Source organism: Dipodomys ordii, unplaced genomic scaffold (genome assembly GCF_000151885.1).
Source record: "Dipodomys ordii isolate 6190 unplaced genomic scaffold, Dord_2.0 Scaffold23, whole genome shotgun sequence".
Taxonomy (NCBI): Eukaryota; Metazoa; Chordata; class Mammalia; order Rodentia; family Heteromyidae; genus Dipodomys; species Dipodomys ordii.
The window spans coordinates 7,210,694-7,236,021 of NW_012267239.1; the positions used below are offsets into that span (position 1 = coordinate 7,210,694).

General features: G+C 53.8%; 1 protein-coding gene across 3 annotated transcripts in view; it reads left to right on the forward strand.

Moving 5' to 3' along the window:
• Positions 1-22,483, forward strand: part of Fam222a (family with sequence similarity 222, member A) — a 109,657-nt gene extending 87,174 nt beyond the window's left edge. For 2 of the 3 annotated variants that reach the window (XM_013014508.1, XM_013014507.1), the window contains exons 2-3: positions 4,068-4,195; positions 20,244-22,483. In XM_013014508.1, coding sequence (XP_012869962.1) covers positions 4,114-4,195; positions 20,244-21,493 — 1,332 coding nt within the window. In that variant the 5' untranslated portion in view covers positions 4,068-4,113 and the 3' untranslated portion in view covers positions 21,494-22,483. The remainder of the gene's footprint in view (positions 1-4,067; positions 4,196-20,243) is intronic. The other variant, XM_013014509.1, reaches the window with a different exon arrangement.
• The last annotated feature ends 2,845 nt before the right edge of the window (positions 22,484-25,328 follow it).

Sequence of the window (25,328 nt, forward strand, 5' to 3'; positions counted from 1 at the left end):
TGGAATCAAAGTGCACTGGAGGGAAATACTGCCCCCCTTCCCAGCCAACTACAGCTGGGAACTGAGCCCCCACCCCCACCCCCCGAATTACAATTCAGGGTCAGGCCAGTATCGACACCCATGGGCCCTGGCATCTAAAATCCATGTGACCTTGTACAAATCACCCTCCTCCCTGTCCATGGAATGGAGTTCAAGACAGAGTCCAGTAGCGGCTGCTGGGAGGATGCGTGGGGCGTGATGGAGGGATGCGAGTGGAGCTGGGCAGAGGGGACAGACCGTCCGTAAACACGTGCTGCTCTAAGAACAGCTTAGTGCTAAGCTGCACACTGCTGTTTTCCAAGCTCCCCGCTCCCACCGGCCGGGGGCTCCCCAGTGCCCTGGGCAGCCAGACCAGCAGGGAGAGATGACAAAAGGCAGGCAGGGCCAAAGGCCCTTTCCCTGTTCTTTTAATAAGAATAAAGCCAGCTCTCCGACATCCTTCTGGTGCTCAGCGCCTGCCAAGGCAAACAGCAGCCTCAATTCCTCCTCGGACTTGGAAAGTTCCTTCCTTCTTTCCCCTCCCCTTGTCACATTCCTTTTATCTAAATGCTCAGCTATGAAAGGGCATATCGACAGCTGGGGGCATTATCTGGTAGAGGGGACCTTTTCCTGAGGTTTCTGAGAGATAAGGCGTCTTATCAACCCTCATGTCAGGGACTGTGCCAAAGCATTCTAATCATTGAGGCTTGCGGCATTTTTTCCTTCCAGTCCCTCCCCCCACACTTTATTATTAAAGTCACAGAAGACCTTGAGCTTATAAACAGTCTGATTTGCAGATAAGGTTTCAAAATGAGCTGTGGCTCTTGCAGTGGTCCCTGGTTGGGTCAGAGAAATGCGGGGAGTCCATCTGGGGATCCTGTGGAACTGGCCTTCTGCTAGCCAGATGGCTCTGACAGAGGAGCCAGGGTGGGAATCCTGGGTGGATGATGAGTGTTTTTGGTGTTCCCCGCAGCCCTGTTCCTGGCTTGCTGTGTGACCTTGTGCAGAATGTTTGCCTCTGCTAGGCCTTATTTGCTTCATCTGACAATAACCAATTCATTGATGCAGCCTTTCATCCAGTGCCTATTTATTAAGTGACTGTTCTTTGCCAACATTAGAGAGAGAGAAATAAGATATGGTCCTCACCTCTACGAAATGTATAGTCCAGAGGGAAGAGGCAGACATGGAAATTGGCAGTCACAATGGTATAAGCGGGGCTTGTGATGGGGATACTGAGTCCAGCTTGAAGAGGGATCTTGCTGGGCAGCACTGCGAGCAGGGAGCAGGGGATTTCACAGCACATGCGAAGGGTTGGAGGCTTGAGGCAGCTGGCAGAGGAAGGGCCAGAGGGAGCAATTATGAGACGAGGGGTAGGACCTCCAGGCAAAGGCTCAGAAGGTTGGGTTCTGTTTTGAGGCCAGAAAGGAGGTCAAGGACAGAGCCTAGTGTGTTTTGTTTGTAGGTGATGGGCATAATCTGGGAACGGAGGGAGGGGCGGGTCCACTCTCCATTGGTGTGTGGCAGCCCCTGCCACATGCTAGACCCCTGCCCCACCCCCAGCTGCATCCAGTGGCAGGACAGGGGGTCCTAGAAGGCTGGGCAGGGAGCTAGGGGAATTGGAGGGTAAAGAGAGAAAACTCACTCCTCTCCCAGTGCAGACAGTCTCAGGCTATAGGGCAGTTTTTTTTTTTTTTGTCAGTCATGGGCCTGAACTCTGGGCCTGAGCGCTGTTGCTCAGCTCTTCAGCTCAAGTCTAGCACTCGACCACTTGAGCTACAGCACCACTTCCGGCTTTTTCTGCTTATGTGGTGCTGAGGAATTGAACCCAGGGCTTCATGCATGCAAGGCAAGCAGTCTACCATTGAGCCACCTTCCCAGCCCTTACAGGGCAGTTTTGACCTCCTGCTTTCCAGAGGTGAGGAACAGAACAATCGAGGTAGGCTGTCCTGGAGAAGCTGAGTGGAGGCCTTGCCTTGGACACTATCTCCTCTGAAAACCCTGCTGTCCTGAGCTCAGTCAGGTGGCTCCCAGATGACCTGGGTACCTGAATTAGAGGCCAGACCCCTGGGAAGGCAGCTCAGGGACTTGACAGGGCCCCAGCGCCGGCAGCCTGCCCTCTCCCAACACCAAGTCCAAGCGTGGCAGGATGGGTGGCCATCGGGAGCTGGAGCCCTGGAGATAGGCTGGACTTCTGGCTCCCTGCACCTGCTGAAGGTGGGGGTGGGGGTCAGAGGGATCTTGGAATGACTTCCATAGGCCAGAGAGGGAAGTCTGCCTCCCCCTAAGGTCACACTGGAAGGGGGGCGGCTCAGTCTCAAGCCTAAGATGCCCCTGTGACCTCCCTCTCACCTTTGGCCACGGCCTACTGGGGCCCCAGGCCCACCACCCCCTCTGGCCTAGCTATTCACCTGTGGAGGGAAGGGGATGCAGCTCTCCCCCACCCCCACCCCCCACATCAGGGTGACAAGAGGAGGACTCTGCTCTGGAACAGAGGGGCGGGAGGCAGGGCCAGGGGAGCCTGGGCACAGAACCTCTCACCTCGCAGCGCGTACCAGTTACGGGTCCCTGAACACTGTGTGTGCAGGCCAGGGGGCAGCAGGCACAAGTGTGCCACAGGTGTCTACCACACGTCCTGAGCGTGTGCTGGCAGGGTGTCGGAGTGGAGGGAGCCCATGTGCTCTGCTGTGGCCGACCTCCAGGGATGTGGAGGCATCAACCTGAGCCCAACCCGCTCCCATCCCAGGCCCCCCAGGAGCCGCACCGCATTCTGAAGTCAAGGACTTGCATCCTTGTTGTAAGTCCCACTTCACTCCCTCCTTAAACTGTATAATTTCTGCCTGATTGTAATGGCATATTTTAAAATTGCCAGAAATCAGAGCTGCGAAGTGGATACTGCAGCGTTTATCACCTCGCTGTGTTAAGGCTGGCGACTGGGGGGAGGGGAAGAGAATCACCCACCCTCCCCCACACCCATTCCCCCTTCCCTCTCTCACTCTCTTTTTTGAGACAGTAATAGGAGAAAATTGGTTTTGAAACTGAATAAAAGTCCCTTTCAGAGGAAATCATTTCTTTCAGGGTACCTTTGCTGAAAGTAAAATAGAGCATAATGAAAGGTGGTTACGTGATTGTCTTTCATTTACTGAGAGACCAGGACAGACGGGAGGCTGCCGCCATCTCTGGGAAATACAAGATTGGAATAATTGCACCGTAACAAGGAGCTTGTTGTGAAATTAGTATCTTAAGAAAGTAGTAAAAAAAAGGCTTTTCCTCATGAATACTTCATTATTAGAAGAAAGCGGCAGGATTCAGAGCTCCAGACACCTGTTTAGTATTGAATAACTTCCCTTTCTTCCCTTTAAACACACCGTGTCCCCCCCCCGTGCCCCCCTTTTCTCCTTTCAGAACAACACAGGAGGACGGAGGTGACCAGCCTGGTGCAGGGCTAGGGTGGGCTGGGCTGCAGTGCCCACAGAGGGGTGGACTGCAGGGTCTCTAGAGTTGAGCTCATACATGGACCCACCTTCTCTGTGGCCTGGAGAGAGGAAGGGGCCCAGCTGGGAAGCCCCCACCCTCTCAAGGTAGCCTCCAAGGCAAGCCTGTCCTGTCCCTGCTCAAGGGCTTTGGGCCCCAGGAATGTGCCTTCACCTCCCAAAGCATACTTGGCAGGAAGCAGGACCTGACATCGCCACCACAGGCAGAGGCCACACCAGCACTTAAGGAAATGGGGACACCAGTATAGACTGCGTAGATCACCAGAGGCGGCCTTCCCCCTCTTGACCTACTCATAGGACGACCAGAGAGCTGTGTCCTCCCCAGCCAGGGCAGTCTGTCTTGGGACATGGGAGGGTGAAGCCTGAGTTGATCGAAGGGTACCAGAGCAACCCCTGGAGGAGGTATCCCACACGTTCCTGTGACACCTTGGACGAGCTCTGCCTGGGCCTCGGTCTCCTCACTGACAGAGGCAGAAGATGGGAGGTCTGCTTTGAAAAGCATGGTCCCGGGAGGATGCGCAGCCGCGAGTGACAAGCATCTCACTTTCCTCCTGACAGGGACCCTGCTACGGAGCGCACTACACCGGGGACCCCCAGTTCAGCCATGCTGGCCTGTCTGCAGAGGACCCAGAACCCCCCGGGTCAACACCTGGCCTGCCCAAGCAAGAGCCTGGAGCTGCGCAAATGTGAGTGGGCCCTTCCAGCGCCCTCCTCCCCCACCCGCTGCTCTGAGTCCACAGGGCAGGTGCCCCCGGGAAAGCCACTCACCCCTGCGAGTCTCTACCACGATGTGGATGTGTCATGTGGCGAAGTGTGTGCTCTGTGGTTCTCTCTGCCCAGGCCCTGGTTGCCTGGCTTACCTTCATTTCATGCAGCAGCCCAGAGCAGGATTCTTTTTTTTTTTTTTTTGTCGGTCGTGGGGCTTGAACTCTGGGCCTGGGTGCTGTCCCTCAGCTCTTCAGTTCAAGGCGAGTGCTCTACCACTTGAGCCACAGCACCACTTCCGGTTTTCTGGTGGTTTATTGGAGATAGGAGTCTCACAGTCTTTCCTGCCCGGGCTGGCTTTGAACCGTGATCCTCAGATCTCAGCCTCCTGAGTAGCTAGGATTATAGGCGTGAGCCACCAGCGCCCGGCCAGAGCAGGATTCTGCATGGGATCTGGCCCAGGGCCTCAGGGACTGGGGGATGGAGGCACACCCTTCCTTCAGGCGTAGCTTTTACCATGTCAGATTAGGGTCAGACTTGGTGGCCTCCCTGTCTTCTGTGACCATGGCATCAGCATCCCCCTGACCCCTGACAATTTTTGCTATCTTGGCGCCTTCAAAAGGAAGTTTCTCTGACTGTTTTTAATGGTCATAAAAGTGATGTACAAAGGGATTACGTAAGCCAGGTAAAGGGTACATTTCTTTTTGGACAATTTCACCCCTTGCTCTCTCTCTCAAAAGGAAAGTTGACCAAAGTACATGGAAATGTTTAGAAATAGGGAGGTTTGCATTAACATGTTTTTCTGGTGTCTTTGAGGAGAAATCTGAGGCTCTGGTGGCACAGGCCTGGGCTGCTGCTGTAGCTATTGGTTGAGGTTGGCGTCCATCTCCAGTGCACTAGTCTCTGCCTCTCCCTCCCTTGGGCTTTGGCCTACAGCCCAGGATCATTGGCTGTTTATCATTACGCTGATGCTGTGGCTTCTTTTGAGTATTTGTTTATTTTTATACAAGGTAACATTCTTGGCCCATATTGCTGAGGAAGGAAGGGGTATGCAGATGAAAGCAGCCCATGGGTCAGCATCCTGTGTGGCCCCCCAGGAGATGGTTAATGGGTGTCCCAGCAGACATGTGTCCATGCTTATGTTACACAGTCCTGCCTCTCACTTTGTCACTTTAAAATAAATCCCCCATGCCAGTTTCTAGAGACTGTCCTTGTGCTCTTACCGCCTGGCTGGCCCTAGCAAGGATGAACCATAATTTATTTGAACAGTCCCTCTAAGTTGAGACTGTACCCAACCTGTTGCTCTTACAAGCCCTGCAGCAGTGAACCCTGTCTGTGTCACAATGTGTGGAGAAACTGCAGGCTGTCTCTCTAGAAGTAGAAATTCTGGGTCAGAGATGTGTACATTGTAATCTTCATTGATGTAAGCCCAACCTCCTGAGAGAGACATGCCACCCCACGGGGGGGGGGGCAGAGGCTCTGCGCCCCACACAGATGCTGTCACACCATGCTCTGCTTACCTGAGCAGAGAGAACAGGACCACGGTCATCTTTGTTTAAAATGACTGAGTTTGAGCATCTTTTCTCGGGTAAACCATTTGTTTTTTCTTTGAATAATCTACATCCGTGGTCCTTTTTTTTTTCCCAATTGGGTAGAATTTGTCTCTTATTGACTTGGAGGAGCTGTTTGTATGTGATAGAATTTAGACCTCTATCTGTCATGAACTGCACAGGTTTTTCCCAGTTTGTTAGCTTGTCCTTTGGTTCTGCCATTAGAGGAATTTTAGTTGGTGAGATTTCTCAGTATTTCTTTTCTGGCCTTTAGATTTTTTGCACCATACTTAGAAAGTATTTCCTCAGGCTGATATATTTTTTAACTGTTCAGGATAGTTTTAAAAAAAAATTGTATTGTTGGGGCTGGGCTCAGTGGTAGAGCACTTGCCTTGCATGCAGGAGGCCCTGGGTTTGATTCCTCAACACCACATAAACAAAAAGAAAAAGCCGGAAGTGGCGCTGTGGCTCAAGTGGTACAGCGCTAGCCTTGAGCTGAAGGAGCTGAGGGACAGCGCCCAGGCCCAGAGTTCAGGCCCCACGACTGGACTCCCCCCCCAAAAATTGTATTGTTATTATAAAGGTAGGGCCTGAACTCAGCCTGGGCACTGTCAGCTCTTCAGCTCAAGGCCAGCGCTCTACCACTTGGGCCACAGCGCCACTTCCAGCTTTTTCTGCTTATGTGGTGCTGAGGAATCGAACCCAGGGCCTCATGCATGCAAGGCAAGCACTCTACCACTGAGCCACCTTCCCAACCCCTCCCTTACTCTTCTTTTTTTTTTGGTGGGGGGGTGTTGAACTCTGGGTCTGGCCGCTGTCCCTCAGCTCTTTGGCTCAAGGCTATCGCTCTACCACCTGAGCCACAGCGCCACTTCCAGTTTTCTGGTGGTTGATTGGAGATAAGGGTTGCAGGGTCTTTCTTGCCAGGGCTGGCTTTGAACCTCGATCCTCAGATCTCAGACTCCTGAATAGCTAGAATTATAGGCGTGAACCACCGGTGCCCGGCCCTTACTCCTCTTTTAAGGAAAAAATTCCCTAGGGATTAATCCAGTTCTCTTTATGGTTTTTAAAAACACATATATGATTTGTATGTTTCTAAAGGTTTCTCCAGCTTTAAAAAAATTTTTTTTTCAGTCATGGGGCCGGAACTCTGGGCCTGGGCGCTGCCCCTCATGCATGCAAGGCAAGCACTCTACCACTGAGCCACCTTCCCAGCATCTCTCCAGCTTTTTATGTATCTTAAAACTATGATTTCAGTTTTGTAATTTTCCTGGCATATGGTGTAAGGTTGGCCTGGAACTTCAGATCTTCCTGCCTAAGCTTCCTAAGTGTGGGATTATAGGCATGGGCCACCACATCCTACCCTGTTTCAATTATTGTAGTGTTATGGCTTTTGAGTTATCATTTGCATACCAGTAACCCATTACAAGTATTAATAATGATTTACAGTAGCTTCACAAACAGTGCAGCTTTCACTACAGTTTTACATATATATATATATATATATATATATGGATATGGATGGATAGATTTTTTTTGCCATGGCCTCATGCTTTTGCTTGGCTTTCTTTCTTGGCTGGCACTTTTGCACTGGAACCATGCCTCCAGCCAAGTTTTTTTTTTCTTTTTGGTCAGTCATGGGGTTCAACTCAGGGTCTGGGTACTATCCCTGAACTCTTTCACTCAAGGCTAACACTCTACCATTTTGAGCCACAGCGCCACTTCTGGTTTTCTAGGGTTTAATTGGACATAAGTGTCTCAGGGACTTTCCTACCTGGGCTGGCTTTGAACCGCAATCCTCAGATCTCAGCCTCTTGAGTAGCTAGGATTACAGGCGTGAGCCACTGGCACCTGGCAGCAGCCCAGCTTTTTGCTGGTTGGTTGGAGATGAGTCTCTTGGACTTTGTACAGTCCAGGCTGGTCTCAAACCATGATCATCAGATCTCAGCATCCTGCGTAGCATGAGCCACTGTCACCTAGCACGATGGTCAATTTTAACAAGCAGGAGCCCATATCCATTGACATAGCCCCTTCCTTCTCTGTAGGTTTCTCACTTCTGGACTGCTGTGAGCATGTTTGTCAAGGTTCATTTGTATTGTAGCATGTTTCTATACTGGATGGATCTTCTTCCTTCCCCATCCCAAAACTTTCTTGGCTGCTTTTTATTTTGCCATCTGCACTATAGAATCATCTTACATAGATAAGACCAAAAATCTCACTTACGGTTTTGTTTTGTTTTTACAGGGTTTGTATTACACTTACAGGTGAATCTAGAACCTAGGAAGATATCTCATTTTCTTGTTTTTCTTTTTGTTGTTTGTTGTGGGGCTTGAACTCAGGGCTTGGGCACTGTCCCTGAGCCTCTTTGTGTTCAACTCTAGCACTCTACTACTTGAGCCACAGCTCCACTTCTGGTTTTTGAGTGGCTAATTGGAGATTACAGTCTCACAGGGACTTTTCTTCCCCAGTCTGGCTTCAAACTGTGATCCTTAGATCTCAGCCTCTTAAGTAGCTAGGATGACAGGTGTGAGCACCAGTGCCCGGTGTCAGACTTCCTTTTGTGTCCCTCAGGAACATATTAACATTCATTTCATTTAAGTCTTGCATGTTTTGGGTTAAGTTTACTTCTAGGTAGCTGAGCTAGTTTTGGTAAGTGTTTTCTTCTGTAAATGGAGGTTGTCTCTATGAAGGCTATTAACTTCTGCACCTCACTGAGTTCTTTTATTGTCTATAAATGGTTTTTTTATTTTGTCTCTGGGGTTTTCCAGTTATCACTGCAAAGGATAATTTTCTCTCCTACTTTGTTTTATACCTTAATTTTTTTTTGTTAATAGAGTAGGCTACTGTCCTTGGAACAATGAAAATAATAGTGGTGATAATAGCTTCTATATTTTTCCATTAAGGAAATGCTGGCTTTGGGGCAGGTGTTTTATTGGGTTACATAAGTCTCCATCTGTTCTTGTTTTATTAAGGAGGATGTTGACCTTGACCAAATTAATTTCTAGTGTTTATGAAAAGAAGTATATGGTTTCTTTCCTACAATCCCTTAATATGAATGACAATAGATTCCTTTGTATTGAACCATCTTTGCATTCTTGATTGAACCCCACTGAGATATGGGACATGACTTCCTGAATTTTCTGTTATTTTCTATAGAATTTTTGTTCCAATTTCATCAGAAAGATAGTTCTTTTCTTTTTTTTATTTTTTTAGAAATTTATCAATTTAGGACTGGGAATGTAGCTTAGGATTACAGGCGTGAGCCACTGGTGCCTGGCCTTACTTTGCTTTTTAACAAAAGAACAGCTAAATATACAAGTCTGACTAACTCTAGTCTCCTCACCAGTCATTCTTTTTTTTGGGGGGGTCTGGTCATGGGGCCTGAACTCTGGGCCTGGGCGCTGTCCCTCAGCTCTTCAGCTCAAGGCTAGCGCTCTACCACTTGAGCCACAGCGCCACTTCCGGCTTTTTTTTTTTTTGCATATGTGGTGCTGGGGAATCGAACCCAGGCATGCAAGGCAAGCCCTCTACCACTGAGCCACCTTCCCAGCCCACACCAGTCATTCTTTCTCAAGTAAATTCCTCCCCCCAAAATGGGAGCCCAGGCAGCATCTCAGATGACAACATGCTTCTGTAGATAGCCAATGTGCTTCGGCACATGTAGAAGTGCACTGTGGTAACTTTCCATGTGTGTTCATGAGTAGAGGCTTGGGGGGCTGAGAAGGTGGCTCAGTGGTAGAGTGCTTGCCAAAAAGAGTAGAGAGTTGGGGTTGGGAATGTGGCTTAGTTGCAGAGTACTTGCCTAGCATGCATGAAGTCCTGGGTTCGATTCCTCAGTACCACATAAACAGAAAAGTTGGAAGTGGTAGAGTGCTAGCTGAGCACCGAGAGGCTCAGATTCAGAGCCCACGCCCATAGTTCAGGCCCCAGGACTGGCAAGGAAAAAGCAGACATTTATTTATTCTTGAGGATTGTCTCAATATGTAGGCTAGGCTGGTCTTGAACCCTGTATCCTTCATTAGCCTCTTGAGTGTGTAGGATTACAGGTGTATACCACCACTCCTAGTATGGCAGCTTTTGTTCCCTTTTTCTCCTGTGCCATGGAACAGTTTAAATACAATTGGAGTTGTCTGTTTCTAAAAGCTAGTGGCTTTTCCCACAAAGTTGTCTAGGCTGGGCTGTTTATTTGGGGGTACCTGGTGGCTCTCTGATGATGCTATTTCTTCTACAATAGCTATTTTTAAGTTATTCCACTGCTTATTGTTGTTGTTGTTGTTGTTGGTCATAGGGCTTGAACTCAGGGCTTGGCCCTGGTCCCTGAGCCTCTTTGTGCTCAAGGCTGGCACTCTACTACTTGAGCCACAGTTCCACCTCTGTTTTTTGAGAGGCTCGTGGACTTTTCCTTTCCAGGCTGACTTTGAACCTCAGTCCTTTGATTTCAGCCTCGTGAGTAGCTAGGATTGCAGGTGTAAACCTGGCCTGATTTTGGGAGGGGGGGCATGGGTACAGGTAAGTTCCAAGGTTTAAATTCAAGGCTTAGAGCCTGTTAGGCAAGTATTCTACCACTCTAGCCATGCCTCCAGCCTTTTTTGCTTGAGTTGTTTTTTTCAGGTAAGATTTTGCTTTTCTTGCCTCAGCTGGCATGGACTGTGATGATCCCACGTTGCACCTTTCATGTAGCTAGCATGACAAGTGCATTCCACCAGCGCCCAGCTTCCTCATTGAGATGGTTTCTTTTGAACCAACCTGTCCTTGAACCATGATCCTTTCAATCTCTGTCTCCCAAGTAGCTAGGAATAATTTTTTTTCTTTTTTTTTTGGTCTGGTCGTGGGGCCTGAACTCTGGGCCTGGGCGCTATCCCTCAGCTCTTCAGCTCAAGGCTAGCGCTCTACCACTTGAGCCACAGCGCCACTTCTGCTTTTTTCTTTTTGCTTATGTGGTGCTGAGGAATCAAACCCAGGGCCTCATGCATGCAAGGCAAGCCCTCTACCACTGAGCTACCTTCCCAGCCCCGCAAGGCCATAATCTTGATCAATCAGAGAATTAAATCATCTGACTCCTTCTGACTCTCTGTGAATGGCCCCACAGAGAGAGAGAGAGAGAGAGAGAGAGAGTGTGTGTGTGTCTGTCTGTCTCTCTCTCCCAGGACTTGAACTCACAGCCTGGGCACTCTCTAAGCTTTTGTTCTAAAGGCTAGTGCTCTACCACTCAAGCCATAGCTTCACTTCCAACTTTTTGGTGGTTAATTGGAGACAAAAGTCTCAGGGGGGCTGTGTTCCTCACGGCTGTGTTCCTCGGGCCGATAACGTGAGCAAGGGCAGCACTGGCTCAGCACCAGCTCTTTGGCCTCAGGTTGCATCACCTGATGCTGGCCCTTTTGGGCACTGCGGGGCGGCCTCGGGTAAATCGTACACCTGAGACTCCCGCACATTGCCCATGGTCTGCCTGTTGCCTTTGAACTTGAACAGTTAAAAAGGGAATTCATGGGTCAGTTGATTCCTTCAGCATTTCACAGCCTCCTACCCTCTTCTAATGTTGCATGTTTCCATGGAGAAGTGGAAGCTGACTTTTCCTGACTCTCTCACGGCCAGTTCCTTTCACAGGATGTGTTGTATTGTGTGGCTTACCTGTTGGAGTCTTTCTTTCCCTGGAACTGGGTACCCTGTTCATTGAGCACCCAGATCCAAAGCTGGGGTTCTTTCAGTTTCCTTCTTCGGGATCTCCAGTTAGGCGTATACTGGCTGTACCCCACTGGTCTTCTCCAAGTACCCTCTGCGAAGCCTGCCAAGTCCTTATTTCCTTTTCATTTTCCTTTTCTCTCTGTGTTCAGCACTTACCTGTTTCACTTTCCTCTTTGCTTTGACAATAAGGTTTTCCCTTCTACTTTTATATATCTGCTTTGTACTTTTGCTCTACAGAAACAGTTGTTCACTGTTAATCCTTCATGATGAAACACTGGGCTGTAAACACCTCTTCTGTGGCTACAATCCTCTCAAGAATGAAACGTGTCTTTTGTCAACCATCACATGACTTTGCTTGTGCTTTCCCTTGCCTTCATTTTTAATACATTTGGTTAGGTTCTATACTTGTGTGTCCCTCTGTTTGGGGTGTGGGCACTGCTGGCTCTCTGTGACTTCAGCAGTAGCATTTTTCTCTGTTGCTTCTCTCAGCCTCATGCTGCTACTGGCAACCTAGACAACTCATTTGCAAACCCTGGTGCAGCAGCCGTATTGTATTCCACTGCACAGATAAAGACCAACATACCTAACCTTTACCTCTTTGACAGGGATGTAAAGGTTGTTTCTCGTTTCTTGCCACTCCAAATACCGTGTGTGTGTGTGTGTATGTATGTGTGCACGTGCGTGCACATGTGCATGTGTGCCAGCACACACTGGCTTGAACTCAGGGCCTGGGTGCTGTCTGAGATTTTTTTGCTCAAGGCTGGCACTCTACCGTACCTTGAGCCTCTACTTCGGGCATTCTGCTGGTTAATTGGAGATGAGAGTTTCAGACTTTCTGCCCAAGCTGGCTTTGAATCCAAATACTCAGATCTTAGCCTTCTGAGCAGCTTGGACTACAGGCATGAGCCCCAGACCCTGATTCGGAACATCTTTGTACATGACTATCTGTGTACAGATTCTTCCAGGAGGGACTCGCCGCTTCATGGGGCCATGTTATTTCACCTTGGGTGGCTGTGCAGCTGTCGTGGCTGCCTGCCTTGCCCTCCACTGCCAATTGGCTGGAGGCAAGAGCTGGGTTTGATGACAGGCTTCCTTCCTGCGCCACAGCCGGAACTGTGGAGTGCACAGGGCCACCACAGATGACCTCCTCCTCCTCCCCCGCCCCCCGCCCCCCCGCCTCTGCCCGCACAGATCCTTTCACATCTCTGCACTTATTGGAAAAGACACTGACTCCATTTGTAATTGAAGAACACAGGAAAGAGGGAGGCAGGAAGGGAGATAAGCAAATTGAATCCGGCACTGTGCTGCCGGTCAGTGCCTGGATGCTGAGCCGAGGGACTCCCCCCTTCCTTTTGGATGAGATTCTTGGGTGATGGAGGCCTCTAGTCCCGCAGTGCCCCAGGCAGAACCACGGCAGGGAGGGCTGGTCCTCAGCTTCAGGCCGTGCCATTTTCCCCCAAGGAAGCTAGGTCTCAACCAGGCTATGGACAACATCGTCATGCACCTCTGGGGGTTTGTGTTCCCACTTCTATAAGGAAAAGGTGGGGGAGACCAGCCCTGGCCGTCTGTGAGGATGATGTCAAAGACCGGAGGGAGCATAGAGGTTTTTATGTCTTGTGGGTATTATGCCTATCTATGAGCAGAATTTCTGGATCACAGAGTCACTGCTGAACTTTTTGAGCAAGTACAAGCTGTAGCCCGGAGTGGCTGCACTATGTATTTCCCTACTGAAATTGAATTCTAGTTTCTTTACTCCTTTTCCAACACTTTCTTCCCTCTGCCTTTTTGATAACTATTTTAGTGGATCTCATTGTGGTTTATATTTGCACCTGCCTAATAGTTAAGGTTTGCTAGCATCTTGTGGGTGGATGGGTGGATTTGCTGGTCCTAGAACTTGCACTCAAGACCTGGGCATAGTCCCTGAACTTTTTGGCTCAAAGCTACTACTCTACTACTTAAGCTGCAGCTCCATTTCTGGCTTTTTGGTGGTTAATTGGAGATAAAAGTCTCACAGACTTTTCTGTCTAAGCTGGCTTTGAGCGTGATCTTCATATCTCAGCCTCTTGATTAGCTAGGATTACAGGCGTGAACCACCAGCACCCAGCTTTTTTTGGGGGGGTCTGGTTATTTTGGAGGAGGAGTTCCACTCTTGTCACCCAGGCTGACCTGGGTGTTGGGATTACAGGCTGGTACCACCATGCCAGGCTTCTCAGAATTGTTGTCTTAATTTGTTTTTTAATGTTTAGTGTAAATGTATAGAAATACAATTGTTTTTTGTTTGTTTTTTTGTTTTTGCCGGTCATGGGGCCTGAACTCTGGGCCTGGGCGCTGTCCCTCAGCTCTTCAGCTCAAGGCTAGCGCTCTACCACTGGAGCCACAGCGCCACTTCTGGCTTTTTCTGTTTATGTGGTGCTGAGGAATCGAACCCAGGGCCTCATACTTGCAAGGCAAGCACTCTACCGCTGAGCCACCTTCCCAGCCCCTACAATTGGTTTTTGTATCTTGATTTTATATCCTGTGACCTTGTACAGCTGGTTTGTTCTCATATTTTTTTGGGGGGGTCATCTGTGTCTTTCTAAAATGAATGTCTTTCTTTTCCTGTGTGCCCTGGCATTTGAAGCTTCCCTCAGTTGGTTGAAGAGCTGACATCTTTGTCTTATTTCTCATTATGGAGAGAAAGCATTCAGTCTTTGACTATTATGTAAAAGTCATCTGTGGATTGTTCGTGTTGTGTTGAAGGTTATGGAGGGCAAACGCTTTTCTATGTCCACTAACGTGGTTGGGGTGGGGAAACATTGCCCGATGTTAAGTCTGTGATGGTAATTTTTGTTTTTTTAACATTGAATCAACCTTGTGTTCCTTAGGCAAGTCCCTGTGGTCGCACTATCTAGACCTTTTTGTCACTGGATTTGGTTTGCCGGTATTTTCATGATTTTTTCCCCCTCCTTTATTCATAAAGGACATGGGTCTATAGTGGTCTATAAGAGAGAAATATCTTTAGTTTTATTATAAGGTAATAATACTAACCTTACAGAATCACTTCAGAAGTGTTCCCTCCTCTTTCTGGAAGTGTTTTGGAAGCCCTAGTGTTACTTAAATTCTTGATAGAATCCTGGCTAGGGCTTTGCATTGTGGGTAATATTTCAATTTATTTTAGCCTCTCATTATAAGTCTATTTTATTCAGATTTCCTGTTTCTTATGCCAGTTTTTGGGTAGTTTATGCTTAGGAATTTGTCCATTTCATCTAAGTATAATATACAGTTTAAAATGGAAATAAATGGACCAGCTGGGTACTTAATGATAGCTCACACCTGTAATCCTAGCTACTTAGTATGCCGAGCTCAGAAGATCAAGTTTTGAATCCAGCCAGGGTAGAAAAGTCTTAAGAGACCCCCATGCGTGATCCCTGTCCCATAGCCCAGAAGCCAGAAGCAGGGAGGCAGAGCAGGGAGCCCAGCCTCTTCTGAGCACGCGCCCTGTGCCTGCAGAGCCGTCGTACTTGCACTCTCTCATTTCATCTTAACCTCCTTCCCCTGGGAACAGGCCACAGAGCCATGCACCCAGCTGGTAAGAGGGCTCTGGCTTCATACCCGCCCTGGTCCTCCCCTCAGCTCCCGAGGTCAGGGGTCAGGGCAGGTCCAGGTCCCTGGGGTGGCCAGCAAGGCGCTGCTGCTCCACGTCCCTCCCAGTGGAGGCCCAGCCCACAGCCCTCCCCACCCCCTCCTGAGCGACCTCATTAGGGATTCTGCTGGTGCCACCAGCTAATTAGTGTCACGTTAATTGAGCATTCAGAAGGCTGCCACCTCCAAGGGCGGAGTGTCACAGTGAAGGGGAATGCAGATGTGGGCTTCTCTTGGGTGGGAGGGGGGGACTGCAAGAAACCCCTTCTGTCCTGAGGCAGCCCTGGACACACACACACAGCCCATGAGCTCTGGGACTTGCTGAGTGTTGGTGAAGGAAGGAGACGACATGTCTCCTGTGAGCCTGGCATGCCCTCATTCCCCCCTCCCCGTGCCCCATTCTGACCCAGAAACCTGGAGTGGCAGGGAGCCACCTCGCCAAGGGCGGCCTGTGGGATCCTGGCTCTGCAAAGCCATGGGGAGGAGGCCCTGGAGCCACAGCCCAGTTCCAAATCTGCTGCTCCCCACTCCCAGTCGGGGACGTGGGGCAGGTGCGCCCTCTCCACACTGCGATCTGCTGGGCTAATGGGGCCAGCCAGCCCCAGCATGGCCTCACAGGGTGAGGGAGCCGGCACCGCTGTCCCCGCTGCCCTCCGTGTACCCGACGGGCCTTTCCCACTGCAGACGCCAGCCTCCCCAGGGAGGCCTGGGGTGGCTGCCCCCACCCCCTCCTAGCTGAGCGGGACTGTGCAGCACCTGCGCAGCACAGAGCTCTGGAGGGTCCTGCCCCGGCACCCACGCTCAAGCTCAAGACTCTGGGCGAGTCTCTGCTTCTCACTTCTGGTCCCTGCAGAAGAGGGAACCCCTCCCCCAGCTCTCCCTCCCCCCCCTCGCCCCCTCACTGCTTCTAGAAGGCAGCAGTGTGGCCAGGGCTGCTCCCATGTGTCCCTGAGGCAGCATTAAACCCCACTCAAAGGGCTGGTTTTAATTGGTTTAATATACTCGTTAATAACTGCGTCTATTTAACGCACCTGTAAAAGGCCCATAACATTAACTTAATGGCAGCGACGATTTGCCCGGCACTTCTCCCCAGCCTTTTAAATGTGCTGACAAGCCTTTGATGGGGGCTGCGGTGGATGGAGACGGATCCAGCCTGGGCTGGGTGGGGTGGGCAGGCCAGCTCCTGGAGTGGGAGCCCCCGGCCCACATACCTGAGTCCTCATCCTCCTTGGCCCGCCTCGGCCCTGCCTGTGCAACCCTGGTAGGCAGTGGTTAGCCCTGGCTGGATGCCTCGTCCCCCGGACGTGTGACCTTTGAGACCCCAGCCTCCACAAGGCCTTGGAACTCTCCCATTCCCACGCCGCTCCAGAGCACCCACTGCATGGTGCCACGCTTCTATGTATTGTCAGGGTGGCAAGAAGAGCAGCACCTGCCCTCAAAGGCTAGGAGACAAGTCAGTGCGCAGCTGGGGTGCAAGGGAGCTGTCTTCCTTTTGGGGGGCTTGTCAGCTGAGACCTGGAGGGTTGGGAGAGCGGGTGTCGGGGTGGGTGGAAGAGGGTCACCCAGCACTGAGCGCGCCAGTGTGAGCAGCAGCCCCCAGGTGGACTCGGACTCCACTGTCTCCACCCCGAGGTGCTGCGGCTGCCAGTGCCTTCCCTCAGCCCCAAGCCCACCCCACGTAGGGCAGGCTGTGGGAGCCAGGGAGGGTCGGCAGACGCGGTGGGGACGGATGGGACCCCTCCCCAGGCTCCCTGCAGGGGACTCCAGCAGAGCGGACCTGCACACCCTCCCTCATCCAAGCCCACTGGTGTCCACGGCTGGCCACTGGCAATTGCATAGAAGCAAAGAAGTAAAACTTCTGTCATCCTCCAGCCCACAGTCCCTTCCAGGGTGGGCCCCGCTGTCATTAAACAAAGCGTGGTGCAGCGAAGGAGAGAGACAGGGCTGAGGGGGCACAGTGAGCCTGGGATCCTCCTCTCCCACATTCTCAAGTCCGCCTGGTGCCTCTGCCGGCCCTTCCTCAAGCAGGTGTGGTGCACAGCCAGGTCCACAGCAGGCCCGCCTTTGCTCTGCCCGAACGCTTCCCAGCACTCACTGAGCCTGGCACCCGCACCGCTCCCACGTCCCTTAGCTGCCCGCAGGCTTCCCTCTCCCTCCCTCCCCCCACTGACCATCGCGTCCAAACTAGGCACCTTTCACCCCGCCACTCAGGCCACCTCCCTGCTCTTCCTGACTCCAGACTAGCGACAAGCAGCCGTTCATTACGCTCAGTGCCAGGACAGGCTGGTGCCCTGCTGTGATGTCCCTGGTGGTGGACACGCGCGCGCACTCTGATGGGGCCACGGAGACACCTGCAGGTGGAGGCCATGAGAGCCGCTGTGACATTTCCGCACGGTAGAAACAAGATTGCTATCAGTGGACACATTTCCAAGCCGTCGCCCATGCTTCTGGTGTAGCCCTCCTTCCCCTAGAGGTGCGTGGCCCAGGAGGGCAGACATCCTGGTGCTTCATGTCTCTAGGACCTCGAGGAAGGACCTCAGGGCACACTGGAGAGACTGGGGGAAGCTCCGCTCCCAGCGACAGGACTGGCAGACGCCAATCCCTGCAGCCACAGCCTCGTCATTCATTCAGTACGGCATTCTTGAGCATCTGTTCAAGAATGTGTGTGCCCAGCAGTGCACACGCAAGGAATCCCAGTCTGGTGGGTAAGGACAAGCCAACAGCAGCGTGGTTTCTGCTGATGGCCTGAAACCCATGTGGGGACAGCACCCAGCTGGAGCAGTCAGGATGGACCTTGTGCCAGCTGCCCTCTACTCTGTCCCATCCTTGCCCCTGCCAGGAAACCCACCTCCAACCACACCCCCTGCTGCCGTGCAGCACGCAGGCCGTGGGCCATGGCAGCGATCTTCGGAGAACAGGCAGAAATCAGAGACGTACAGGGGCTCTGTAACCAGCCCGGGTCCAGAGCCAGGAATGCTGATGCCCATGCACGCCTCACGTTTGGCACACACACACACTGGGAACGCTGAGCCCTGCGCAGTGCACCTGATTCCACTCACAAGGAGTACGAGCTGGCCCTGCCTGGGTTGGGGTGACAGTGAGCTGGAAGGCAGATGGAGGTGTCTGACCCTCTCCACCATCTGCTGCCGTGTGCTGCGCTTCCCTCTCCTCAGTGCCTCCCACAGGGCCTGTGCAGCCTGGAACTTGGGAACAGCTTATCTGGGTGGCTCTGCTCAGAGTCTGTGGCTAGGGCTAGGCCTGTGTCCATCTCTACCAGGCCTCAATCTCAGAGCAAGAGACCCCAGAGAATGAGCCAGGAGGAACCCCAGTCTCTCTTTGGACCAGGATGTTCGGTCCTCCTTGTGTGGGTCCTAGGAGCCAAGAATCGTGCTGAGCATGAATGCTGCAGGCCAAACATAGAGGTGCAGGCCTGTAATCCCTGTGCTCACCATACGGAGGTAAGGAGGACTGCAGTTCAAGGACTACCCCAGGCAAAAGCACAAGATCCAATCTGAAAACTAAAGCTAAAGGTCTAGGGCCATCTGGACTTACCGCAGAGGCTTCATACTCAGGAGGCTGAAACAAGTGAGTTCTAGGCCAGCTTGTCTGTGAAGTGCTTGTTTTTGTGTCCCCTAAAATAAAGATCACTGAGGGGAGGAAGGTCTCAGAGGCCAGACACCAAATGCCATGGCCCGATTCCTTGTCCCTAAAGTGGAGGCTGCACCCATGCCAGTTACCCGTACGCACAGAGACTGGCACCTGCCAGGTGGTCACCAAATGTCACCGTCTTCTAACACCGCTACAAAAGCTGACTGCCCTCGAGGAGGCCTGCTGACCAGATTGGGGGGTTCACCCCTTTTGCAGTGAATGGGTGCAGGGAGCAGGCGGGCATTGGTTTCTTTCCTCCTTTTTAAGGTTTTAAACACCTAATTTATTCCATCCATTAGATAGATTTTGTAGATTTAATCATTTTCACAGTTGGTGGCTCATTGGCTACTCAAGATAAACTGGGAATGAAGTATAATGGCGGGGACAAATGCGTTTTCACACCACAATGGCAGAACTTGCTTGGGAAGAGAGTTTAAGAGGGACGAAAATACACAGAGATTTTTTTCCCCCTCCCGGCAGCCGCTTTTGCTGAGTCTAGTAGGTTACCACAGCTAATTTCACCAGTTTTGTTCATCTGTAAAATTGCATAAAAGTGACATTTTTGTGCTCATTATAGCAACTGCTGATTTATGGCTGGCAAATGAAGAGCGGGTCCCTTTTCTGCGGGACTCTCCAAGCGGCGCTAAGTGCCCATGAAATTGCTTGTATAATGTAGTTTAAATCCAATCTCAGAGAAAGATTCCCCCATTGGCCAAAGTGACATTTCCATTCTCCACACCGAGTTTATTTTAGACCAGTTAGGAGGGGGTTGCCCCAGGCAGGGGTCAGGTCCGGGGCCCACCCTGCGCTCACCTCCCAGCCCCGGTCAGGTCAGAAGGATGGAGGCCGCTGGCGTGCACAGGGCATCTCACCTGGCCGAGCCTTGCTGGCGTGTGGGATGTTCAGAGCATCAGGACCCCAACTGCTGGATGCATGCGTCCATTCCCAGTGGTGACACGCACCCAAGGCTCCTATTCACCTCCTGGGTCCCTCTCCACAAGCTGCTCTGGCACCTGCTCACATCCTGCATCATTACAGAGCTTCTCCCGTCTGGCCCTGCCCACTGCTGGAAGTCAGCTTCTCCACACCTCTCCCCTTCCCCCTCTCCTCCTCACCTCACCAGCAGCAAGATTTCCTAGCGGAGCGGGCTCCCCAGCCCCGAGGCTGCCTGCACCTCCCTCTCACAGGCTGTGAGCCCCCAAAGTGGGGGGCAGGGGGGGGAGGCTGGCAGAGGCCTGCGCCCTCACCCCTTCCTCTGAGGGCAGAGGGGAAGGCATCTAAACAAACTCAAACAGCCTGTGACCCACCCCATCGCCATTACCCCCCCCACCTCTTTACCCATGAGGAAACTGAGGTTGAGTAGTGAAGTCTCTCACTCAGCGCTCCATGGGTTGGAAAACAGGCTCCGCCATCCTCTGCCAGCCCCTTGGTCCTAGCAGACACTTTGGAAATGGGAAGAAAGCAGGGAGCTGGGCGGCTGGGTGTGTGGCCAGCAGGTCAGCGGTAACCTGTGCCTTTGTCCCCGTAGGCGAGTCGGTGGCCAGCTCCATGCATTCCTCCCGCTACCCGAGTCCGGCCGAGCTGGACGCCTATGCGGAGAAGGTGGCCAACAGCCCGCTGTCCATCAAGATCTTTCCCACCAACATCCGGGTGCCGCAGCACAAGCACCTGAGCCGCACGGTCAACGGCTACGACACGAGCACCCAGCGCTACAGCCCCTACCCGCAGCATGCCGCCGGCTACCAGGGCCTGCTGGCCATCGTCAAGGCCGCCGTCTCCTCCTCCAGCACAGCGGCCCCCACCGGGCCCACCAAAAGCGTCCTCAAGAACGCTGAGGGCAAGCGGACCAAGCTGTCGCCGGCCACTGTGCAGGTGGGCATCGCGCCCTACCCGGCACCCAGCACTCTGGGGTCCCTGGCCTATCCCAAGCCACCCGAAGCCCCCGCCCCGCCGCCCGGCCTGCCTGCAGCCGCCACCGCCACCTCCGTCATCCCCCTGCCCGGCCGGGGCCTGCCGCTGCCGCCTTCCAACCTGCCCTCCATCCACAGCATCCTCTACCAGCTCAACCAGCAGTGCCAGGCCCCAGGTGCTGCACCCGCCACCTGCCAGGGCGTGGCTGTCCCCCACCCCAGCCCAGCCAAGCACGGCCCGGTGCCCAGTTTCCCCAGCATGGCCTACTCGGCCACAGCCGGGCTGCCCGATTGCCGGAAAGGAGCAGAGCTGGGCCAGGGAGCCACGCCAGCCCTGACGCTGGCTGGAGCCACCAAGCCTGCAGGGTACACAGACAGCGGCCTGGATTACCTGCTGTGGCCCCAAAAGCCCCCTCCGCCGCCACCCCAGCCGCTGCGTGCCTACGGCGGGGGCACGGTGGCCAGCAAGTCCCCCGAGGCCTGCGGTGGGCGGGGCTACGAGCGGGCCGGCGGGTCGCCTCTGCACTGCGGCGTGGGGCTGCCGCCCGGCTTCACCATGGGCCAGTACTTCACAGCCCCCTGGAACAGCGTGCTCGTGACGCCCACCAGCGACTGCTACAACCCTGCGGCGGCCGTGGCGGTGACTGAGCTGGGCTCGGGGGTGGCCACGCTCACAGGCCTGCCCAGCAAGAGCGTGTGCAACACGTCCGTGCTGAGCAGCAGCCTGCAGTCGCTGGAGTATCTCATCAACGACATCCGGCCGCCCTGCATCAAGGAGCAGATGCTGGGCAAGGGCTACGAGACCGTGGCCGTGCCGCGGCTGCTCGACCACCAGCACGCCCACATCCGCCTGCCTGTCTACAGATAAGGCCGCCCGGAGCACGCGTGGACACACGGGCAGGGTGCCAGGAGGGGCGGCCGTAGAGCAGGGCCGGCAGCCCCAGGGGCATGCAGCCCCGCCCCGCGCCTGTGGGTGCTCCCGGGAAAGCGGGCTGGCTGCCGCAGCAGTGGCGCACACAGGGGCCTCCCCCACCAAGCTCCTCCTGCCCCAGTGGCTGCCTGGCCCAGGAGGGCCCAGCCAGCCAGTGACACGGGCAGGGAGAGAGCCACGCAGCACAGGAGCGCTGCTTCCTGGTCTGGGGTGGATGTCAGTGAAAGTGGGGTTCCGTCAAGTGAGAGTCACACTGGCCCCTGCAAGCCCTTTGCCTCCCGGAGCGGACAGGAGATCACACCTCCTTCCCCCACCACCAATCCAGATGAAGACCGCTCGTCCCCCAGAAGCTGACGCCCAGGACTCCAGTTCCCCCGTTGCTCTTCCTCAGACTCTCCCATTCCTAACAGAATCATCCCGGACCAATGCCTCCCCCCCCCCCCCGGCTGCTGCACACTCGTGCGGGCAGTGCACTGCACAGGGCATGTTGTCTGAGGAGACGCCACGTACATCCTAGACTTGTGTATTTATTACAACTTTCCGCATCTTGAGGAAGGGCACCATTTTCCTACTCGCACGCGGCGCCAGGAGCTGGGATGGGCCTGTGAACAGACCCATCCAAGGTCTCTGGTGTGCGCGCGCGCGTGCGCGTTGCCCAGGAGCCAGTGGGGGGATGAGCCCCAATCCAACAAGTCACCCGCAGGGCCTGGCCCTTACTGTCATGGGGAAGAGAAGTGGGGGCCCCAACACGTCCCCGAGCCCAGCCCCCTGGCGCTCCAGAAGCGGTACTGTATCTCTCCGAGGCCTGTTCCAGCACTAAGTGCATTTACAAATCTCTGAGAATGTTTTTTTATACTAAAATTGACCATTATATTCTACTGTGAGAAGTGCGGTCCGCACTATATTGTTTTAAAAAGGAAGAGAAAGAAAAAAAAAAAAGGAAAACACAGATGGTGTCTCAGCTGTCTGCTTGCTTTGCAGCTCTTGTTTTCATTCTTGCTCCTGCCTGCCCGCCCTCCCTCCTTCCCTCCCTCCTGCCTGCCCTCCCTCTGGGACACGGAGCCACCCTTAGCCCACGCTGGCCTGCAGCCCCCAGGGCACAGCAGGGGGGCAGGCCCCTCCTGCCACACCCCAGCACATCACTTCCTAACAAGCTGGGGGCTTCCCAGGCTCCAGTGTGGCCCTGCCAGGCCATCTTCCTGGCCGGTGCACCACAGCCCAGGAAGCTCAGCATTTGTTCCAACTGCAGAGAGCCTGCCTGAGCGCCCTGTGGGAAGATGCCCGGCACCCTTGGGGGTAGGGGGGTGGTTAGCAAGAAGCCAAGGCTCAGAGACTTGAAGTGACCAGCTCAGGGTCACACAGCCAGGCCAGGTTCCAGCTCCACAGTGGCGATTTTGCCTCAGGTTCCCTCCACCCCTTTGCTTCCTCCTCAAAGCCTGACATGTAGGTGAGAACTAAAGACCCTCACCTCTGACACCCTGCCCAGAGCCCCGCTGCCTTGGCTGCCATGGCAGACATAAGGACCAGGCCCCACGCTCGGCAGTACACATAGCCGGCCCAGGAGGGGAGGCAGAGGCTGGGCTTTGGGGGGCTATGTTCCCCACATCCAGCGCACCAGCCTGGCCAGGAAGATGGGCCCTGCCAGTGCAGGCTGGTGTCGCCGTGAACAGTAGCTAATCAGCACAGACAGCAGCGGCTGAGGCTTAGGGCAGCACTACCCAGTAGGAAACGGAAGCAACGCCATCTCACAGACAGGTCCGGGGACCTCGGCACCAGCCCAGCCTGAGGGACCTAGACTAGGAGCCATCTGACGCCACCACCTCCGGTGATGCACAGAGGCCAGCACCGTGAGCTGGGTGCGGGCCACAAACCCAGCTGGCCGGGCTCAGCACCCCTGGGCCCCTGGGCCTGCCAGCAGCCCCGCCCACACTGGGACATGGGCAGGGGGCGGCGTCCGTCTCTGCAGGGTGGGTCTGTGCTAGCCCAGCCGGGGTTGTGCCCGTTCTGAGCACAGACTCCCAGTGTGCCCTGGCCTCAGGCTCCGTCTCCTGATTTGAGAGAGCAGCCGCGGGTCTCCGCCACCTCTTGCATAGACGTGGCCCTGCCTATATTTTTAGTCACCTACTTTTTTGGTGACACTGGGCCCCCAGCCCTCTTGTCTTTGTTTTTGAGATAGGGTCTAACTTTGCCCAGACTGGCCTCAAACCCTTGATCTTCCTGCCCTCACTTTCTGAGTGGCCAGGATTACAGGTGTGTGATACTGAGCCTGGCCATCGGTTACCTTTATTTATCCCACAAACGGGGGCAGGACAGGTACCAAAAGCAACACCACTGCCATCATTTCCAACAGCCCTCAGCTGCCATGAGCACAGGAGACACCAAGCTTAACCCTAAAGCTCCTTCATTCCTCCAACCAGAAGGCGCAATGCAGGGCACGCTTCCATGTGACAGGTGAGGCCAGCGAGGTCCACGATCTGGGCGATTACTTTGTCGGGAAACAGAGAAACAGCTGAGAGAGCACAGGCTTGTCTGAGGCAGCCTGAGCCCTTCACTGCCGAACATTCAACCACCGGCAACCCCCCAGCACGGCCTGTTTGGCTTCAGAGCCTCCTCCGGGTGTGGGGTCCCAGGGCTCAGCTGTCACGATTTGGGCTGGGTGACGGAGGCAGAGCGAAGCAGCCGCCTCCGCTGGCCTCCTCCCACGTGCTGTCTCCTCGCTCTGCTCCAACAAGAGTCCTCCTCCCTACCAACTGTCCTGGGCCAAGCCGTCCAATAGGATGGCTAGGAGCGCCACGCCCAGCTATAGTACTGTATCAGTCCATCCCGCAGGGATCAGAGCTGCGTAAATCCAGGCTGGAGCCATTGGCTGTTGGCCGACACTTACCTGAACAGGGTGGCTTTGCTGTCTTGACTCATGTCCCTGCTTTCTGTCATTTCTCCAGAAGTTGAGACAAGCTGGCACAAGGGCAACTCCTGAACTTAACCCTGAAGCAGCAACAGGGCCTTTGAACCCCTCAGTTCCTGGCCTTGCAGCTTGACCGCCAAGCCAGGACCCTCGCGTGCGGTGTCCTGGGGTCAGCCTGACTGCACTGCAGTCAGGCTGTTGAGCTAGGGCCTATGAAAGAGGCCACGCCCCGTCCACCTGGCAGGGCCAGCCCCGCCCCACAGGGGAACCCCCCTCCCCCTCCCCAGGCTCAGAACGGCAGTAAAATCATTTGGCCTGCGGCATGACAGACATATACTTCTTGAGGACTGCCCACGGCCCATCAGCCTGTATCGATAATAGTGTGTGAGCTGAAAATAAAGTTGGGAACATCCAAATGGTCCTTGGCAGAGAAAGGTCCCTGACCCCTGGCTTATGTCATCACCAGCTCAGTAGAGAAGAGGGTGACAGAGGGCCAGGGAGGAGTGGAGAAAACTGGCGGCTCCTTCTCATAATCCCTAGCTACTCAAGAGGCCGAGGCCTGAAGATCCTCATTCAAAACCAGCCCAGGCAGGAAAGCCCATGAGACTCTTTATGTCCAAAGAACCAGCAAAATGCCGGGAGTGGAGGTGTGGCTCAGGTGGTAGAGTACCTTGAACACAAAAGCTAATGGACAGCACACACAGACCCTGAGTTCAAGCCCCAGCACCTGCACAAACAATAACCACCCCTCCCAGCCTAACCACTGATGGGCTGACTCTTGCTCCTGATCCCTGGGGGTCGGGTCTCCATGGCCACTCCTGTCCTATGACTCCCTCCCTCTCTCTGGCTTCTGTCTTAAAAGCTTGA